Raw genomic sequence first — 20249 nt, 5'->3', positions numbered from 1 at the left:
TCCATCATAGCACCTTCATTTAATGTAGCATATTTAAACCAATAACAAAAAGTATTCTGGAAAATTATTGATTTTATTTTCTGTAAAATTATTAAATATAAGAATTTATAAAACAACTACCAGTACTCATTATAAACTTAAAAGTTTAAGATTGATAACAAGAGGCCCATGGGCCACATTGCTCACCTGAGCAACAATAGACATAAAATCAGCTTTATGGATTCATATACAAAATATCTGAACAATGTTGTATAATAGATCCTGTATAAAAAATTCTCCTAAACATATTCTTATGTTTATCATTGATCCCCTTTGTAACAAGATGGTCATATCACATATTGATCATTGCAGTTCTTGAAAAGATCTTACACAATTGTTTATATATGGATTATAAACCTACATCAAACTTTGAACCCCTTGTGAGGCCCAAGAATTGTCTAGGGACCGGGGTCTAAACAATTTTAACTAGACAACATTGAGATGGTGACCATCTCAAAGGGCCCCACTTACATAATGGTCAATAGGATGAAAAGCATTTCAGAGAATTTTTCTTTGACCTTGCCCTATAACTTAGAAATTTTCCAGCTGGCAATAAACTTTTATTTCAATCTCATTTCCCCTTACATACAGGCATTTTTGTTCAACCTGAGCAAGATTAAGCAAATGGGAAATAATCTATGGTCTAAAACTGATCATAAAGAGATCTGCTATGACCTTCACATTGACTTGGTTCAAATTATAAAGTCACTGCACACCATTAACCCAAAAGCTCTGTTAATGTGAAGTAGGAGCCAAATAGGGCCAAGTGAAGAGTATGCTCTGAAAAAAGAATTTTGCATGATCCAATACGACCTTGACACTTGACCTACAAACATCATTTTAAAAGGTTACTGCACACCCTTAAGAGTTGATCGTATGCACTCTGTAAGTGAAGTATGAGTCAGACTGGACCAAAGGGAGAAAAGATATGCTCCGAACAAAGACTTTTCATATAATTCTGCTCTGACCTTCAAATTTGACCTTGAAACTTGGTTCAAGGTCACTGCACACCCTTTACGCAATAGCTCTGTTTATGTGAAGTATGAGCCCAATAGGGCCAAGGGGAGAGAATATATATGCTCTGAAAAATAGAATTTTTGCATGATCAAATATGACCTTGACCCTTGACCTACAAACTTCAAATTCACTGCACACCCTTTGACTATAGGGACTCTTTGAGTGAAGTTTGAGCCAGATTGGGTCAAGGGGAGAGAAGATATGCTCCAGACAAGAGATCTCGTATGAACAGACGGATGGACAGATAAACGGACAGACTGGTCACTATAGGGCGCCCGCAGAGTGGGGCCCTAATTAATCAACAATAAGTCAAATGCTTGCATATTAGTAAAACCATATATAATAACATTTGAGTTTTTGTGTGTAATGTTTTCCAAACACAATTACAATGTTTGAGTTCAGGTAAGAAAAGCAAATGTTATTGTCATTTATATACGATATGAGCCAAAATCGTTGCGGGAGTGAATCACTTCCGCACTTGCACCATTACAGAGATCCTATAGAGTTGTAGCCTTCTCCCAAAAAACAAAAAATCAGGAGAGGGCTACATTATTGCAGTTAGGCCAACCCTACGCATGAATATTACAATTTTGACAAATTTTAATCTAAACTATCTGAACTGACTAAAATTGCAGCTTTTTAACGAAAATTATGTTTTTAAAAGATGAATTTTAACGATTTTCCCTATATATTCTTATGTAAAAATATGACTCCTACCCATTGTGGCCCCATCCTACCCCTAGGGATCATGATTTTATCAAACTTGAATCTACCCTAACCAAGAATGCTTTCACACCAGTTTCAGCTTTTCTGGCTGATCAGTTTCTAAAAAAAGATTTTTCCTTTTATATTCCTATGTAAATATTCGAACCCCCTCCCACTATTTTGGTCCCACCATTCCCACAGGAATCATAATTTGGACTTTGAATCTTGATGCTTCTCCACAGGTTACAGCATTTCTGGCTGATAGGTTTCTGAGAAGAGGATTTTTTATGATTTTTCTCTATATATCCAGATGTAAAAATCGTCCCCCCATTGTGGCCCCACCCTACCACTGAGGATCATAATTTGAACAAACTTGAATCTACCCTACATGAGGATGCTTCCACCCAAGTTTCAGACTTTCTGGTCAATTGTTTGGGTTTTTTTTAAAGATTTTCCCTGTATATTCCAATGTAAAAATTTGACCCCCTTTGTGGCTCAACCCTACCCCCAGGGATCATGATTTTCACAATTTTGAATCTACACCTTCCTTCCTGAGGATGCTTCCACATAAGTTTCAGCTTTCCTGGCCAAATTGTTCTTGAGAAGAAAAGTTTAGTTCAGGTGAGCTAAAAACATTTTCTTATTGTATCGGCAATATAAATACTGGGTAAATAATTGTGTCTATTACAGACCTATATGTTTGTGTTTGTGTCATTCACTAACTACTGTACATGTACAATCAGAACACTATCTAAGAATGAATGGATCATTACCTAAAGATCAAAATAACATAAAACAATGAAAATACATGTATCACAGCACATATACATCATATTCAAACATATTCTTATAAAAATCATCAGCAACAATAAAATCAGATGTCAATGGATGATTTTAAATATTGGAAAATAGTGATAGGCTGACATCTGTCTGTCTGATTTTGCATCAATTTAAAATCAATCTTTATATTTTAATATGGATAAGCTGCGCACCATACAAGAATTGGATAATGTCCTCAGTGAAGTCAAGAAAGATACACAAGTTTTTTTTTCTTTCATAGAAACTAGAATTAGAAAATAAGATGTAGGTTCTTGCAGCATGAACAGTGAAATCCTGCTTTTGAATTTGGTTTCATTTATAGATACTAAAATAATTTTAACCAAGATACGGTAGTAAAAAATTGATTTAAAAAATAGCTTTGAGAATGAAATTAATTTTTAGATATATATTGGTATAATAAGAAAAAAACAAACAATTCAGTTACTCATTTTGATTTATGAACATGAAAATCTTTAATTTATACTACCCTGATGATTTTGGCAGAATGCTTCAAAGCCATCAAACAGCATTAACAGCCTCCGTGTTGGACTGCTGTTGAGTTGCCTGATTGTTATTTACACATCGAGTCACTTTCTCGAAATGAAAGAAATGTCCACGGACTTTCCTACAATACACGGCATAAAGCACCCAGGCCAGGCAAATGAAGACATAGGAGATGATGACCAGGAGACCGAACTGGTGGGGGTAGGGGGCGACAATGACCATCACAAACTTGAGCATGTCCATCAGCTTGTTCATGGAGTTCTGCATGGAGCTGACGATGCCTCGCTCCGTCTCCTCAACCGTCTGTAGGAACAGCTGGGTGATGGTCAGGTCCGACACCCACAGACCTGAAAATGATGGACACCCAGTGAGAGGGTTTGTATTGCTACCAAAGCAATTTTTCTTTGCAAGCTATGGTAAATTGTTGACAGTTTAAAAAAGACTGTCATGTTAAACTGTAATTCACTGAAACATGCTCATCAGATCAGTATACCCCGTACTTTTGATAAGGATATCAATCAAAACGTCTTCATATACACTGTACATGTATCATAAACTTATGGGTTTTTTTTATATATATTTAATTTTTGTCCAATTTTCCTTTTGTTATGGTTCTTTATTTATGACTTGTAGAAGATTAAGTATTTTTGGGTTATTAAAAGGACCAAAATCATTTTTTATTGCCATGATCAAAGGTAATCTGAATGAATTTTACTCTGTTAATTGTTTTTAAGGCAAAAATCATACCAAGTTGCATACAAGACTTACCAAATCTCGCAGAAATAATTCCAATCATTAAAAGCCATATTGAGATATCTGGAGTTATTTCAGGTGAAGTAGATGTTGTTTCATTACAGAGAGTAACATTTAGTCCAGGTGATAAGGTAACATTTATGAAAGCCTCTGTGACATCATAAACTGTTGAAGTCACTGATGTTCCATTGGCGTTGTACGTGAATGTACTATTCTGACACATTGCACTGGATGTTTCAGGAACCGGGGTTTTGGACGACCCAAACAGATCAAACGGACTGTTGGGGATCCACACGGAGACAACACACAGACACAGACAGAGAATCTCTGCTCCGAGACCGAACAGCCCGGTCCTCTCAAGGCCTACACACTGACGGATCTTGGGATAGGAAATAGCTCCCATGATTCCTAGCAAGGCCCCTGCTGCCTGAAGGCCTCCAAGTACTGCCTCAGAGAGTCCCTGGGAATAGGCATAACCTGAAACAAACAACACAATCATATAAAATGTGTGCTCAAAATAAAACTGAGAAACTTATACAAAATTTTACTATCCAATAAGCAATAACAACTCTCTCTCTCTCTCTCTCTCTCTCTCTCTCTCTCTCTCTCCAGTCTCATCATCAATGTAGAAAGAATCCTTTGTAAGTGATAAAAACACCCCTTACCTATGGTGATCTTGTCAAACCCCAGCACGGTCATATACAGGAAGGAGAGACCTAGCCCGGCCAGGGCTACCTCATACTTGAAGTATGTCCTGTAGCCTGTGTAGAGGGTGATGAAGCTGTAAAAGACTTTACTCAGAAACCAATGGCAGCCACTTAACTCCTTCTTATCTTCACCGGTCTGTAGAGGCTCTGGAGCAATGCTGGGTTTGTCCTGATCTTTGTTTTCTTTGTCAGTTTCCACAGTGACCTCCCCTGCCAGATCAGACTTCTCTTCTCTCTTCTCTGGGACAGTGTTCTCATTTTCAGGAGCAGTTATCTCCCTTTCTTCTTCCTCCTCTGGGGGTAGGGTAGATTTGGCTTCAAAAACATTGTTTAAAAAAATTAAGATGACAGGGTTTGGGATTACTGTATACAGGGAAATAGTTGCCCCTGTTTTATTTTTGCCCCTCACTCTCTCGTTGTTCGTGGGCGAATTTAAGACAGCAAATTCTAATGTCTCAAATTATCTCTATTTAAACACACCTTTGTCTGGGCGAACTTTAATGGGGCGAAACTGTTTGCAAGTGAAGGACGAAAATAACACAGGGTGAAAATAACCCAGTATAAAGTATTTTATTAAACTACGATTGTGATCTAGTTGGAGACGTTGAATGTAAAAACAAATACAATGAAGTGCCAGGGATGGCAAGTTTGCTTCATGATAATTAAGCGCAATTCGTTTTATCTGTCAAGTTTACAACATGTTATAAAGTTATGGGGAATGAAAATAACTTTGATGTAAGTGTCAATTCAATATAACCTGTTTTTTTAAATTCGTACTTTACTGTACATGTACTTTTAAAAGGAATTCTTACCAACAAGATCTGCTTTTTTCTTATACATCTTGTTTTTCAGAGCAGGGACTTCATTGTAGACCTTCAGAATGAGGTAATATTCCACGAACACAGAGACTAGGTTCCAGGCACCGATCAACACAGCACCATACTGAATGCCCAGCCAGGTCATGACCTGGCCAGTCAGGATAGGGGCCAGGATCTGCGTGCAGAGGTCAATGGCTCGAAGTTTAGAGGTCATTGCTGTAAAGGAATTTGAATACCTTAATAGGGTCAGATATTGAATTGTATCATATTATCAGTTTTATTTACTATGACTGAGGATGAGTTAAGAACATTTTTTATTACTCAGCTTTTTCTCTCGTTCCTCTCTTTTTTCTCCTCTCTTTCTCCCACTCTCTCTTTCTTTGTCTTTCCTGTCTCTCTCTTTCTGCATGCATGGTTTTTTATTTTTTCTCTGTCACATATTTTCACCATCAACCCAGTATCAATATCTCTCCTTTTCTCTCACTCTGTCCCCTTTATTTCTCTCTCTCATTGGCTAGTACTTGTATGTCCATAACCCTGACACAGATTTTCTCACTAATCTCTCTCTCTCTTTCTTTCTCTCTCTCTCTCTCGCTCGCTTTCTCTCCCCCTCTTACTAGCTAGCATGTCTTTATCTCTGCCACAAATTTCCACTACCCAGTCCTTCTCTATGGCAATCTTCCTGGCAATACTGGAGAGGTCGGCCAAAATGGACACCACTATAATCACAACACGGCTCCCCTACAGAAAACAAAGCCCAGTAAATTCTTCTTAATATGATGACAAAATATACTTTCCTATGCATTTCATTCTTCCTATTCAGAAAATATATTCTCTTAATATAATACTCATTCAAATCATATTCATAGAAAATTATATTAATATAAAATCTTTTTACAATATTCTGTATAGAAATGGAATAGTTTGGCTTGCATTTTAATTCTTACAGTATAATACATGTATTTGAAGATTGACAAGTTTTAAGTGGTTGTTTTTTCCTTACCTCTACCATCAGGACAGAGACAGAAGGACTCTCTTTATCAAATCCAAAGAAGAAAACACAGAAGACAACTGCAGCACACAGTACGACCAAAAGATTCTGAATCACTAAGGAAACCCTGGCGGCTGAAAGAAACCAAAATTATGGAATTTAGAACAGTATAATTATTCTATTAATAATATAGCAATAGTTAATTTGTAACTTGTGAATTTATTTACTTTCCTATTCTTTTTAAATCTCAGTTAATGCTTAAATGCTTTGTATAACATTCTTTTACATTTTACAATGGATACAAATATTCACAATGAAGAGTGATAATTATTATAGTCACTGAAAGGTCATAAATTCAAGACAAGTTGATGAGAAAAATAGAATCGAAGTGAAATACCATGGCAACAGTCTGAATACATTTTCTTACGTTACCTGTTAGTCGGGGTGTATTATCTACCCAATATCCAATAAGTCCAGCAAACAGTAGTGTGGCCCCTCCCGAAGAGAATCCATACACCGCCGGCAGCTGGAGGGAGTCAGGGGACAGGCTGATGAGGAACAGCCCCACCCCAAAGGACCACATACGGTCCCCCTGTCAAACAGGAGGAAATAAAGCTTTCACAGACATAGACTCCTGGCACCAAAATTGCTTGTGTGTGTGTGTGTGAGAGAGAGAGAGAGAGAGAGAGAGAGAGAGAGAGAGAGAGAAAAATAGATTGTACTTTGCTGCATGAAAAGAGTCTCAGGGAGAATTACAGAGAATGAGATTAAAGAGAGAGAGCAGAGTGGACTTACCCATGCTGACATAAAATGGCTGATGAATACATATATCTTTGTTTTCCTTTCAATCTGGAATTCTGTAAGGAATCAAAAACATTTTATGTTAAACCCTCTGAAAATAAAAACTGCAACTTACCTTACTTTAATGAGTGTTCAACTTAATCCATATAAGAAATATATCATAGTTACCTTACAGATCACAAGATTTCAAAAAGTTAACATAAAAGACGATAAACAACAACAGATTTTATATTTCAGTAGCTGTTACCAGCTGCATTGACAGTTTGTTTTGTCGACTCTTTCTGATCTGAGGGTGCTTGGTCAGAATCCAGAACAAATGCTGGATTAGTTTCTCCCTTTGTTAATTTGTCAATCTTATACTTTGAATTTCTCATTTTAACGAATCTCTGACACATTAGCCAACATAAGCATAGAGATGGTTTTCTTTAAGGACTGCAGCATGGTAACCAACTCAGGGTTGAAATAGATTTCATCACTGGGCCTCACACCCTGCTTTTTTGATATTCAGATAAAATACTCACAGGTGAGGTTCACCAAAGGTACGATTTATATAAAATGCTTGCTAGCTGTAATTTACAACCAATCTTGTGGCATTGTAGTACAGGTTATGGGGGTTATGAAATCTAAAGTAAACAGTACACATATTCTATTCTGCAAAATCCCATAAGCTGAGACTGATACACTACAAAGGTTTTTATTTTTATACTACTGGAATATTAATGGCTAGAAAGCTGGAAAATAGCTAGAAAAGGCAGCCAAATATGAGGCATTTACATAAAGCTAACCTAGATCATTTGTTGTCAAAGGTTGTATAATAATAAAACTGTCAGAAAAATTTATATTTATACATATGCATGTGACGCAGATAAGTATCCTTTTAACATTAACCCATATAAATTTATATGTATTTTGTCACACATGATTCTCATTCTACACGGCCGTGATCATGCAAACATTTAGTAAATAGTAGGATCCTTATGGGAAATGTGTGTCAAAGCATAATTTTTTCTTGTGATATAATTCAGAACTTAAATTCACGGATAGTAATTCAAACGAAGTAAACAGTTGAAAGTACTTGAAATTATGTGTATCTAGTTTTATGACCTTGCTTAGTGACTGCAAGCAATTGAATTTAGGCAATTAACCAATCATTTCCCCCCTTTATTTGCTTATTTTCTCATGATAAAAAACTTTGTAATAGTATTATCGTATAGGTATTTTACTTGTCTGTTATAATGTATGCACTGTCATGTATAACATTGTATATGTAAACACTGACACGTACGTACACATGGTACGTTCACATGCAAACGCAGCACATTGGTATTTTGTATTATATGGGTCTATCAATTTGACAAGTCTCCAAAACCTCTCTTTTATCTGTCTTATGCAGACTTATGGGGTTTAAACACTTATCTATACACTACGTAACATTTGGTCTCACTTTTTGTTTTTGTTGACATTTGGTGGTTGTCGTTCAATCCGGGATTGTAGAGTATAACGATTTTAGTTTTAACGCTACTCGTCGCAAGAACGTTTATATTCAAGGTAAAAACAATTTGAGAAGTTAAAGTCTCAATTTAACACTGATTTGTTTTCTAAGCATGGCAAAAATGGTATTGTATATTTCTTATTTGGTAAAATGGATCACTGTGGACATCAATATAGTAATCATTTTATCACGACGGAACAATGAATAAGTATATAATTAATAGTTTTATGTAAGAAGTCTTCTCACTGTGCAAATATTTACAAATGATGCTTTACAACAATATCATTAGTTAAACTAATGAATACTGTACTTACCAGGTTCTATTTATGTTGTTGGTTTTTTTTTTTTACAGAAACTTGGCGATTATGGATACTGTATCTGGTTATGCTAACAAGGAACGCCAGAAACTTTATAACCAGGTTTTACCACTGCGTTCAAACAGTGTTCACTCGATACATAGGTGTGACCCTGGCAATGGCCGAGTCTCAGACTTTTGACACAGAGAGGGAGAGTCCCAAACCAGAGGAGGGAGAGGTAAAGAGACCACAGTTTGGGGGACGGTTCCTGACAAATCCAGAGGATGTGTTCCAGCACAACGCATGGTATTTTGCTGAATTATTTTAATTCGAATGATAGCGAAAATTTAATATAGCTGTGCAAATACATCAAGGTTCACTTGAATGTACAAGACAACTTAAGGAGAGTAAAACATGGTTACAGGGAACATACTTATAAAATGAAGTTCTACTATATAATGCAGTGAAGTCTATTTCATTCCCCCCTAATCTTGAAATGAATTGTAATCGTTTTGCACATCCATGATATAAATAATTACATAGCAAAATAACATGATAAATCAAAATTGTTTGCCCTTGATGCTTTGCTATAAGCATTTTACTGTACATATGTTTATAACTTGCAATTTTTTCAATTTAAATTATTTGAAGTATTTGAAAAACATATTAAAAATGACAATAATATGTGTAGCAGAAAATTCTCAGGTAAAATCTTTTTGCCAATGTAATTCTTGAAGGGATAATGTAGAGTGGGATGAGGAACAAGAGATGACTGCCAGAAAGAAAACACAAGAGCAGCTGAATTCAGCACTGTCCACTGAAAAACAAGGTACAAAACCTGTCCATACGAACTCTTTTATGTGAAGGACAATTCTACTGCAGAAAATTAATTACCCCAAAAGATATTTTTTGTTTTGATCTCAACTCTGCATCTATAACATACTATTAACTAATTGATTGTTCTGCAGTGGGTATTAAAAAAAATTTGAACTTGGTGTTTCGCATGCCAATTTAGACTGGCCTTGTTTATCTGAAAAGGGCAATGGTATTAAAGAACTGATTGAAGGGTTTATAATTTTCATGTACTTATAGGTGTGTATAGATTGTGATTTGTTACTTTTAGAGGAGTATGAGGAATTAGCTGATGAATATTGGAACAAGTTTTACCAGATTCACCAGAACCGGTTCTTTAAAGACAGGCACTGGCTCTTTACTGAATTCCCAGAACTTGGTCCTGATGGAAAGCCAAATGAAGATGTAAAGAGTGTGGTAGATAGCCCAGCATTTCCAGGACAGGGAGCCAAAAGGAGGATCTTAGAGGTTAAATACTACGTCAGTTTAAGAAATGCAGTACAATATCAATTTGTTATAAAGCCATCTCAGTTTATTCAAGATCTCATTTTCTGATTTTCTTAATTCAACTTACTAAAAGGAAACCAATCTAAACATTCAACATTTATTTTTTTATGAAATAAATTGTTCAAAATGCATGTTTGTAGTTTTTGTCAAATCATTATCAAGAACATGAGCATTTACGGTATATGCTTATGAAATTGAATGAAACACTCAAAAATATCACTTAATGATAATCATTTCATTTACTGGTATTAACAATAATTTTACTCCACAATGTAAATGGCACCCCAGTCTGAGGTAAGAATCTATTCTGGTCTTGTACTTAACAAAGGTACATATACCCATGTATGATTTATGAAAAATATTCATGTATCATGTCATGATTTCAGGTGGGGTGTGGGGTTGGCAATACAGTTTTTCCTATCCTGCAAACAAACAAGTAAGAAAATGACATGCAATGCACATTTACAAAGTAATATATATGCCATTTTTTTTTTGTTATTATGAATCGAAATGTACAGAATGTTTAATGTTCTCAGTATACACTTTCAGTGATCCAGAGCTAATGGTGTACTGCTGTGATTTTTCCTCCACTGCAGTTCAACTTGTCAAGGTGATCTTTTGAATGAAATGATACACACATCCAGTACTGATAAGACCCATTCTAACACCAGAGTACTCTGGGTTCACTCTAATAAACCCGTAGTAAATCTGGAATAAACCCAGGGTTTAGTTGGGGTTTACTCACTGTTAGGTTGGGTCTGATCAATTCTGTAATTCCTTGCAATGAACAGGAATATTTCTTTGTTGTGTGCATATACTAGTAGTGTATTGTATTCTCTTCATACAGATGTCGATTGTGTCATTTCCACTCTCATGATATATTATCTATTGTCATTTGAAACTTTAAACATTTTTTTTTGAAAATCTCACTAACACTTTGTTGTTCACATTTTTATTAATAGGACAATGTGGCTGGTATTGCGTTTGAGGGGATTTGTAGTAAGAAACTGCATCAACCATTCACTCATTTCACTGCCTTATAGAAAGATATTATTGATACACTCTATGGTATAATCGTATCTTATAGGAGCACCCAGATTATAACCCAGACACCTGCCACGCCTTTGTGTGTGATGTCACAGATGATAAGGCGGAGATTCCTGTCCCTGACCAATCACTGGATATCATCATCCTCATCTTTGTGCTGTCAGCCATCAGTCCAGAAAAGTGAGTTGTTGTGTGTAAACTCAAAGATATACCGGTAATGTCTCCCACTTTGTATATTCACTGAATTTTCGCAGATTTTTGTGAATTCATGAAAATTTTTAATGTGTATCAGCTGGAAGTCATATATGTTCAACTTATCTATTTATAGAATGCAGTATGTACTGAATCGCCTGGCACAGCTTCTAAAGCCAGGGGGCAAAATTCTCTTCAGAGACTACGGAAGATATGACTTAGCACAGTTACGATTTAAAAAAGGTATCAGTTAATCTAAAGAAACTAATGTGTGTAAAAAAATTTATTCAATTCCAGGTATATACATGTGTATAACTAAAGAGTGATTGTCATTGTTGTAATTATTCTAAATCCAATTCTGAAATGATTAGGTCTTTACATCTGTTGGTCATAAATTGATTGTATTTTTATTATTTAGGTCACTGTTTATCAGAGAATTTTTATGTACGGGGAGATGGTACCAGAGTTTACTTTTTCACTCAAGGTAATTCTTATGCAACATATATCTCAGTCTATAGTAACATAAATACTGATCTTGTCCAACTCTCATTCTTGATAAATATTTTGACTTGACTGGCAGCATTTAATTTAAATCACCTGACAACTTGACATTGTACTGTAAAATCTGTTTTTCATCTGACATATTATATACATCATGTCTAATCTGATATACGGTATATACGGGGTCTGCCCAGTAGCCAGAAGGTTCATTAAATTGAAGTTCTAGTAGTTCGAAGGTTCATTAGTCCGAAAGCCCACTAGTCCGAAGTTCATTAGTCTGAAACTCGATGTAGAAAATGTTGTGAAGATTAAAATAACTAAAAGGATCAGATTGGATTGATCATTTTCACCTTAACAAGTTCTTGGAGGTTTAGAAAACAAAATATTAGGAAAAGAGAGTACTATAATATAAATTATCTCTATATAGATCTGTATTTTTATTTTTTTGTATGTAACTGTGTGTATTAAAGAAGGAGAGTGATGTAATTCTCAGATAACAAAGATGTAGTCATCGAAAAAGCATTTCCTGTTTTATAGGATTAACAAAGTTATCTCACTTCCCCACCCTCTCTCTCTCTCTGTCTCTCTCTCTATCAACAGAAAATTAGAAACTTTTCTACATTTATTTTATGATCTAGTTGTAAGCTCATAAAGTTTTTATGATATAAACAGATGTGTTGGAAAGTTACAATAGAAATGTTTAAAAATAAAATATTTCAGAATTAGAACGATATTTTATTGAGTATGGTCTATTTGTAAGGATGTCAATTTTTTTTATGAAAGATACAGCTGTGTTGAAAAGTTACAATAAAAAATGTATAAAAATTACATCTCTTGGGATATTTTATTGAGTATGACCTTTTTTCTAAAAAAAAAAAAACCTTGTCAACTTGTAAAATAAAAATAATGTTTAATCGAGTAATAATTTTGAATAGAAATATCAAACAAAGTTTTCTGATGGAAGTTTTACATGCCATTTTAAAATGCCATCAAGTGCAAAATGAAATCATATTGAAACAAAATCTAATAGACTTATTCATGAGTTTGTGTCTCCCACTTGGTTTGAATGTTTATTTAATATCTCTCGCAAAAGAAGGGATAGGAGGTTGTATACTTTATCATTCTAGATATAACAAGAGGCCCATGGGCCACATCACTCACCTACACTTCAGCAACACTAAAAATAATATCAGGACAATGAATGAGTATAATAGATCCTGTATTTAAAAAATTTCAATTTTTTCTACAGATGTTCATATGTTGAGCCCCTTTTGTAACTAGATGATTTCATAGTTATATCACATATTGAGCATTGCCATTCTCAAAAAGATCTTAAACAGTTGTTCATATAAATGTTCATATAAATATAAACCTACATCAAACTTTCATCCCCTTATTATAGATCTAGGGCCATAGTCTAAACAACTGAAAATCAACAAATGTCAATATGCTTGCAGCCTTGCACATTGGTAATAGTAAATACTATATATTTTTACATGAGAATGATCATAATTATTTCCTATGTAAAATTTCAACCACCCCCTCCATATAATCTCATCCTTTTTTATTTGAAATTTAAAGATTTTTTCTACATCTATTAAACTACCTGATTATGCTTCCATTCAAGTAAAAGCTATTCTGCTTAACTAAATTTCGAAAAGAAGATATTTCTCTTTACATTCCTGAGTAAAAATCCGACCCCCCATGGTGGCCCTACCCAACCTCCGGGGATCATGATTTGAACAAACTAGAATCTACACTACCTGAGGATTCTTCCAGACAAGTTCACCTTTTCTGGCCGATTGGTTTTTGAGAAGATTTTTAAAGATTTATCTCTTACATGTATATATTCCTATGTAAAAATTTGACCCCCTGTGGTGGCCCTATCATACCCCCAATTATCATGATTTAAACAAACTAGAATCTATACTACTTGAAGATGCTTCCACACAAGTTTCAGCTTTTCTGGCCAATTGGTTTTTGAGAAGATTTTAAAAGATTTTTCTCTATAAATTCCAATGTAAATATTCGACCCCCTGTGATGGCCCCACTGTACCGTAATAATCATTATTTGAACTTTGAATCTACACTACCTGAGGATGTTTCCATACAAATTAAAGCTTTTCTGGCCAATTGGTTTTTGAGATTTTTTTAAAGACACCCACAAATTTTTAACAATTCTTAATTATCTCCCTTTGAAAGAGGGCGTGAAACCTTCTGACTACTGGACCGTGACCATATATACAGTTAAAGCATCTTGTCTTACTCTTGTTCACTAAAAAATGTTGGATCAAACATATGTACTCTAAATTCTGTCTTATCCAACATATTTGCAGTAAAAAGTGTTTTATCCATCCTATATTTTGAAAAATCTGTCTAGACCAACATTTGTACAGTGAAAGTTAAACTTGTTGAATATAACAATTGCACGTTAAAACCTGTCTAATCTTTTAGTTGCACAGTAAAATCTGTCTAGTCTGACTTTGGTACAGTAAACTCTGTCTTATCTGGCATATAACACTTAATCCCGACCAATCTTACTGCTGCACTGTAAATCTGTCTTATCTGACATAATACTGTTAATCCTGTCTTATGAGACAAGTGTTATGCTGAAAGTGGAATGCCAAATTTGAGACATTATGATAATTTGACAGCTGTACAATAAAACCTGTATTAGCTAAAGATTACTATTTATTATGAGAAATATCTTATCTCACACTTGTGCAGCAAAACCATGTCTTTGGATTAAAGAAAGTCTGAAACATCACAGTAAATTCTGTCCCAAAACTCCTAAGTGAACATGGATGTGTATGACAATTGCACAGCTATACAGTAAAAGTTGCATAATGTTATACTATGTTTGCCAAATCCTTTTTAAAAAACATGCTGTAAAACCTGTCTTATCTGACAACTGTACAGTCGAACCTGTCTTATCTGATGGTTGTACATGTACATTAAAACCTGTCTTATCTGACAACTGTACAGTCAAACCTGTCTTATCTGATGGTTTTACATTATAACCTGTCTTATCTGACAATTGTACAGTCAATTCTGTCTTATCTGATGGTTGTACATTAAAACCTGTCTTTTCTGACAACTGTACAGTCAAATCTGTCTTATCTGATGGTTGTACATTAAAACCTGTCTTATCTGACAACTGTACAGTAAAATTTGTTTTATCTGGTGGTTGTACATTAAAACCTGTCTTATCTGACAACTGTACAGTCAAACCTGTCTTATCTGATGGTTGAACATTATAACCTGTCTTATCTGACAACTGTACAGTCAAATCTGTCTTATCTGATGGTTGTTCATTATAACCTGTCTTATCTGACAACTGTACAGTGAAATCTGTTTTATCTGATGGTTGTACATTATAACATGTCTTATCTGACAACTGTACAGTCAAATCTGTCTTATCTGATGGTTGTACATTAAAACCTGTCTTATCTGACAACTGTACAGTCAAACCTGTCTTATCTGATGGTTGTACATTATAACATGTCTTATCTGACAACTGTACAGTCAAATCTGTCTTATTTGATGGTTGTACATTAAAACCTGTCTTTTCTGACAACTGTACAGTCAAATCTGTCTTATCTGATGGTTGTACATTAAAACCTGTCTTATCTGACAACTGAACAGTCAAATCTGTCTTATTTGATGGTTGAACATTAAAACCTGTCTTATCTGACAACTGTACAGTCAAACCTGTCTTTTCTGACAACTGGTAATTAAAGCTTGTCTTTTCTGACATTACACAGAGAAACCTGTCTAATCTAAAACATGTTCAGTGAAAAATCCTGTCTAATCTGACATCTTTACAGTAAAACCTGTCTAATCTAAAACATGTTCAGTGAAAAATCCTGTCTAATTTGACATATTGACAGTAAAACATGTCCAATGTAACAAATGTACTGTAAAATACAATGGCCGATAGTGGCCGCCTCTCTACACTAACGTTTTGTGTGTAGCGTGTACAACATTTCACTGAAATCTAACTGACACATTACACTTTAAAGTAAAAGTGTACAAATTGCACAGGGGTAAGTTTTAGTGAAAATGCTGTATGCACAAAACATCTATGTAAAGTGACAGTCACTATCGGCCATTGTAATCTGACATCTTTTCAGTAAAATCTGTTTTATCTGACACATGTACAGCAAAATATGTCTAATGTAACAAATGTAAAACCTGTTTTATCTGAAACATGTACAGTAAAACTAATATCTGTACAGTAAAATGTGTTTAATCTACCACATGAACAGTATAACCTGTTTAATATAATAACTGCACAATATAACCAGTTTATTCTGACAACTGTACTGTATAACCAGTCAGTTCTGACAACTGCAAAGTAAAACCAGTCTATTCTGACAACTGCACAGTATAACCAGTCTATTCCGACAATTGCACAATATAACAAGTCTATTCTGACAACTGCACAGTGAAACCAGTCTATTCTGACAACTGCACAGTATAACCAGTCTATTCTGACAACTGCACAATATAACAAGTCTATTCTGACAACTGCACAATATAACAAGTCTATTCTGACAACTGCACAGTAAAACCAGTCTATTCTGACAACTGTACGGTATAACCAGTCTATTTTGACAATTGCACAGTAAAATTGATGTAACTTGATGCATGTATAGAAAAATCTGTTTAATCTGACACAGGTATATAACCTGTAGTATCCAACATTTGTGCGGTGAAACTGGCTAAATAAAATACATGTCCGCCTAATATTATTTCATGCTGCATAGTGTTATGGAAAATACTAAATGCTTAGAATATACCATCATTCTAAACTTGAGAGAATAATCTGTTGTTTTACACTTAAATATTTTCAGAGGAGTTGAGGAATATGCTGACAAAAGCCGGGCTAACGGAGGAACAAAATCACATAGATAGACGGTTACAAGTAAACAGGGGCAGACAACTCAAAATGTATCGAGTCTGGATACAGTGTAAATACAGGAAATAAACGTTAGAAAAGCTTTGAAGAGTTGTTTGTAAACAAGGATTGATCCAGGCAACGAATTGGTGTTTTCGGATTCGAACCACGTAAATATGCACACCCTAGCTGCAGGTCCGTTGGCACTGTGAATTGCCAAAACAGTTCAACAACCAGCAAACAATACCAATTGGAAATTTAAGATTGTTAAAGCATAAATGGGGATTAGAATGATCCATCAAAATTGATTTATTCATTATCATCATTTTACAAAATATTATCCAGGCCTAAACCACGTAGCTTTTATGAGTTTTGGTCACCAGTGTAACTACTATCAATATAAATGGTACATGCACATCGTAATGTCGGTACGTCACAGTAACAATTAGTTTATTAATGGACGATGTTTTTGATGAGACATCAGTCGTGGAGTTTCATACAGAGACATTGGTACGGTGTATGCGGAGAACAGGCGGTACTTTGTTGACAGTATCCGAAGTCGTAACCCGTGGAAACACAATGGGCGTGGCAATCCGCGCAGTCTCCGTAACTTATACACTGCCCTCTGTGACTGGTCCCAGAAACCATGGCAACTAGGTAAACAAAAACAAGTCCGAGGGTGTGAAGCGTCATCTGAAATGAGATACATATTAGAATGAGACGGACGACGTTTTATTTTTTTTTTATGAAAAATAATTGGTATAGAAAATGAATTGTTTCGGTGATGTGAAATAGGGGCATGTTGGCTGATCGCGATCAGAAGAGCAAATCATTAAATAAACATCTTCAAATAGCTGACAGAAAGATACCGTTTTAAGCTAATTAATTTCAGTCAAACTTCTTCTCTCCTTATATATGGTGCATTAAAAAAGGGTCATTCAACAGAAGTACACGTATCATATTATTAATAATTTTTCTCAGACTGAAGGTGTTCGAGTAGCTCACCCTTGCATCAGAATCGGACAAAGGCCGAGCAAATGATGTCCATGTTTTAATACATGTAATGAGATTTTTAACAAAAAATCTTACCTTAAATTTAGGAGAAATCGGTGTATAATTTAAGGTCTAGCTCTTTAAAAATTTTATTCGAGGAATCTTTATATATATTACCTGACTCATCTGTCAAGTGTGGAAGACGGACCAGCGACATGAAGCCGTGTTTTGTTTCATGTAATTTGTCATGATCTGGAATCATACCCAAAGACAATACTGCATTGACAAATCTGGTGGTCGTTCTTTAATTATTAATTAATACTGATTATCTGTGAGGCGAGGCATTGAATTATCGTGGTCATCTATTATCGGTCGCGACTCATTATTCAAACGGGGGTTATTGACCATCCGATCGGCGACACGCGCATTCTTTTGCACGTTCGGATCTATCAAGGGGTCCATCTACATTGAGATATTCTGACTAATAGTTGATTTAGAAGCTCTTACTTTTAAGGTTCAATAACACAACAAACAACAGGCACTAGCATTGTTTTTCAATGTGGAGGGCCTGACCTACCCCAAAATATTCGTACAAGCAAAATATCTTTATCAAATATATAAAGGGGGGTCTGATTCTCTTATAGTCAATACTAATTAACCTTCAACGCTCAAAAAAGTTGAAGAGTCAGTTTATTGATTGAAAAAAAAGGATAGATTTATTCCCCCAAATAGTAGAGGGGCCAGTCCTCCCCCCTCCACCCCCCCCCCCCCCCCCCCATGTTCCATGTTAAAGGGACATGGTCACGATTTTGGTCATAAATTATTTTTCCGATTTTAATATTTACAATGCTTCAGAAAGGCATTTTAAATAGGCAACCGAAATTTGAGTGTCATTTGTTGAGTTATATATCAGCGAGTTACAGAGAGTGAAATTCTTCGCTATGTAAAGAAAGCGTTTGTTACATTATGAACGTTGAAGAAAAAATTTCAGTTTTAAACCTAAAACGAATGTGTTAAACGTAAGAAACTGTTTATCTATGCTTAAAATAAATAAAAAGATAGACAAATAAGCTAGAAAAAATATTTTTTACTGGTATATTGAACCCATGTAAACAAAAACAGGGCACGAGCCTTGTTTACATGACAAAGAATTGTGAGCCCTGTATCTTGCTTTAAACTCTACGAATGACTCTCAAATTTAATTTGATCATAAGAAATCCATTTCTAAAGCATTGTAAATAATAAAAACATAAAAATAGAATTTGACCAAAATCGTGACTATGCCCCTTTAAGTGTCTTTAATAGACTTGATATAAAAAGTAATTCTTTAACCGGGTGAAGGATATTTGACGCTTTGTATTAAAAAAGGCATGATCGAAGCATCGAAAAAACATTTTTCTTCAAAATTGGGGGATTATAAAATATTATTGTGATAATTTATATTTAAACTGAACATTTTAAGTACATGTGATTATAATCGCACACAATTAAGTTCTTACAACTTACTAGATTCCTACCATATCATTAGCTGCATTAGTTGTTTTGTCGGACTATTACGTCGACTTTAATTATTTTATAGTATGTTCTGCCTGGTGCAGGCAGATAGCTAACCACGCACAACACGTTAAACAAAATAGGAAAATGTAAAACCATTACTTAATACCTATGAAAAAATATGTACATGTTCATTACTTTAAAGACCACAATATCGTACCATACTTATAAGAATGTTTTATCTGTATACTAATTTTCCATCTGTAATTATACTTTAAAAATACGATTCATTATTGACAAATTAAAGGAATTTCTACTATAAAAAATACATTTTGGAGCGCATGTGCCTAATCTTAAGTTACTTTAAAAAAAAACTTATTTTGAGTAGAAAAGATAATATTGGTGTTTGATACAAACATAAGATCGGGATCGGGATTCACATCTACTTTCAATTTCAATTTTATGTTCAACAGTGTCTAATGTTGAGATGGACACGAATCTTCTACAGTTCCCTAAAGGCATTTACACTTATTCAGCACATCATTAGATATAGTTCGCATATTGAATGGAATATAACAGGGTGGAATAAATATATTTAAAATGTATTCTGTATTTTTGTTTTGTAGAATTCGTATAAAAACTGGAAGATTTACACAAAATGTCGAGTACTAGTGAAAAGAAATGTTCCCATTGATACTGCGTTATCAAAACCGACGGATGGCGGAGTCCCATACAAAACGTCAGGGATCTATGTGTTCAAGCAAAAGAGAAAGGTGATTTACCTCGGCATGTCATCGACTGACATCCGTAACCGCATCCAG

The 20249-nt window shown here is 34.8% G+C and overlaps 2 protein-coding genes across 5 annotated transcripts; one reads left to right on the top strand and one right to left on the bottom strand.

Annotated features, from left to right (window-relative positions):
* Positions 1–54: 54 nt before the first annotated feature.
* LOC105325182 (solute carrier family 40 member 1) lies at positions 55–8666 on the bottom strand. 2 transcript variants are annotated; one of them, XM_011424626.4, is made up of 9 exons: positions 8599–8666; positions 7149–7210; positions 6786–6945; positions 6366–6487; positions 5980–6103; positions 5357–5578; positions 4503–4859; positions 3853–4314; positions 55–3431 (listed from the first exon to the last, which is right to left on the bottom strand). In XM_011424626.4, exons 1-9 carry the CDS (start codon positions 8615–8617, stop codon positions 3100–3102), a joined length of 1860 nt encoding a protein of 619 aa, XP_011422928.3. In that variant the 5' UTR covers positions 8618–8666; the 3' UTR covers positions 55–3099. The 2 variants fall into 2 exon arrangements, with proteins under 2 accessions (XP_011422928.3, XP_065942321.1); XM_066086249.1 differs by lacking the exon at positions 8599–8666 and adding an exon at positions 7402–7785.
* Positions 8657–20194, top strand: LOC105325183 (tRNA N(3)-methylcytidine methyltransferase METTL2). Of its 3 annotated transcripts, none has more exons than XM_011424627.4 (11): positions 8657–8770; positions 8999–9248; positions 9680–9771; positions 10066–10262; positions 10688–10737; positions 10851–10911; positions 11389–11528; positions 11677–11783; positions 11959–12024; positions 16898–17598; positions 20055–20194. In XM_011424627.4, the coding sequence occupies exons 2-10, from the start codon at positions 9031–9033 to the stop codon at positions 17029–17031; spliced, it is 1065 nt and encodes a 354-aa protein (XP_011422929.3). In that variant the 5' UTR covers positions 8657–8770; positions 8999–9030; the 3' UTR covers positions 17032–17598; positions 20055–20194. The 3 variants fall into 3 exon arrangements, with proteins under 3 accessions (XP_011422929.3, XP_034302066.2, XP_034302070.2); XM_034446175.2 differs by having other exon boundaries at positions 8700–8821; XM_034446179.2 differs by lacking the exon at positions 8657–8770 and adding an exon at positions 8773–8854.
* Positions 20195–20249: the final 55 nt, after the last annotated feature.

Source organism: Magallana gigas, chromosome 5, assembly GCF_963853765.1.
Source record: "Magallana gigas chromosome 5, xbMagGiga1.1, whole genome shotgun sequence".
In the NCBI taxonomy this organism is placed as follows: domain Eukaryota; kingdom Metazoa; phylum Mollusca; class Bivalvia; order Ostreida; family Ostreidae; genus Magallana; species Magallana gigas.
The sequence above is the reverse complement of the archived record's forward strand: the minus strand, read 5'-3'. Positions and strand labels throughout refer to the sequence as shown.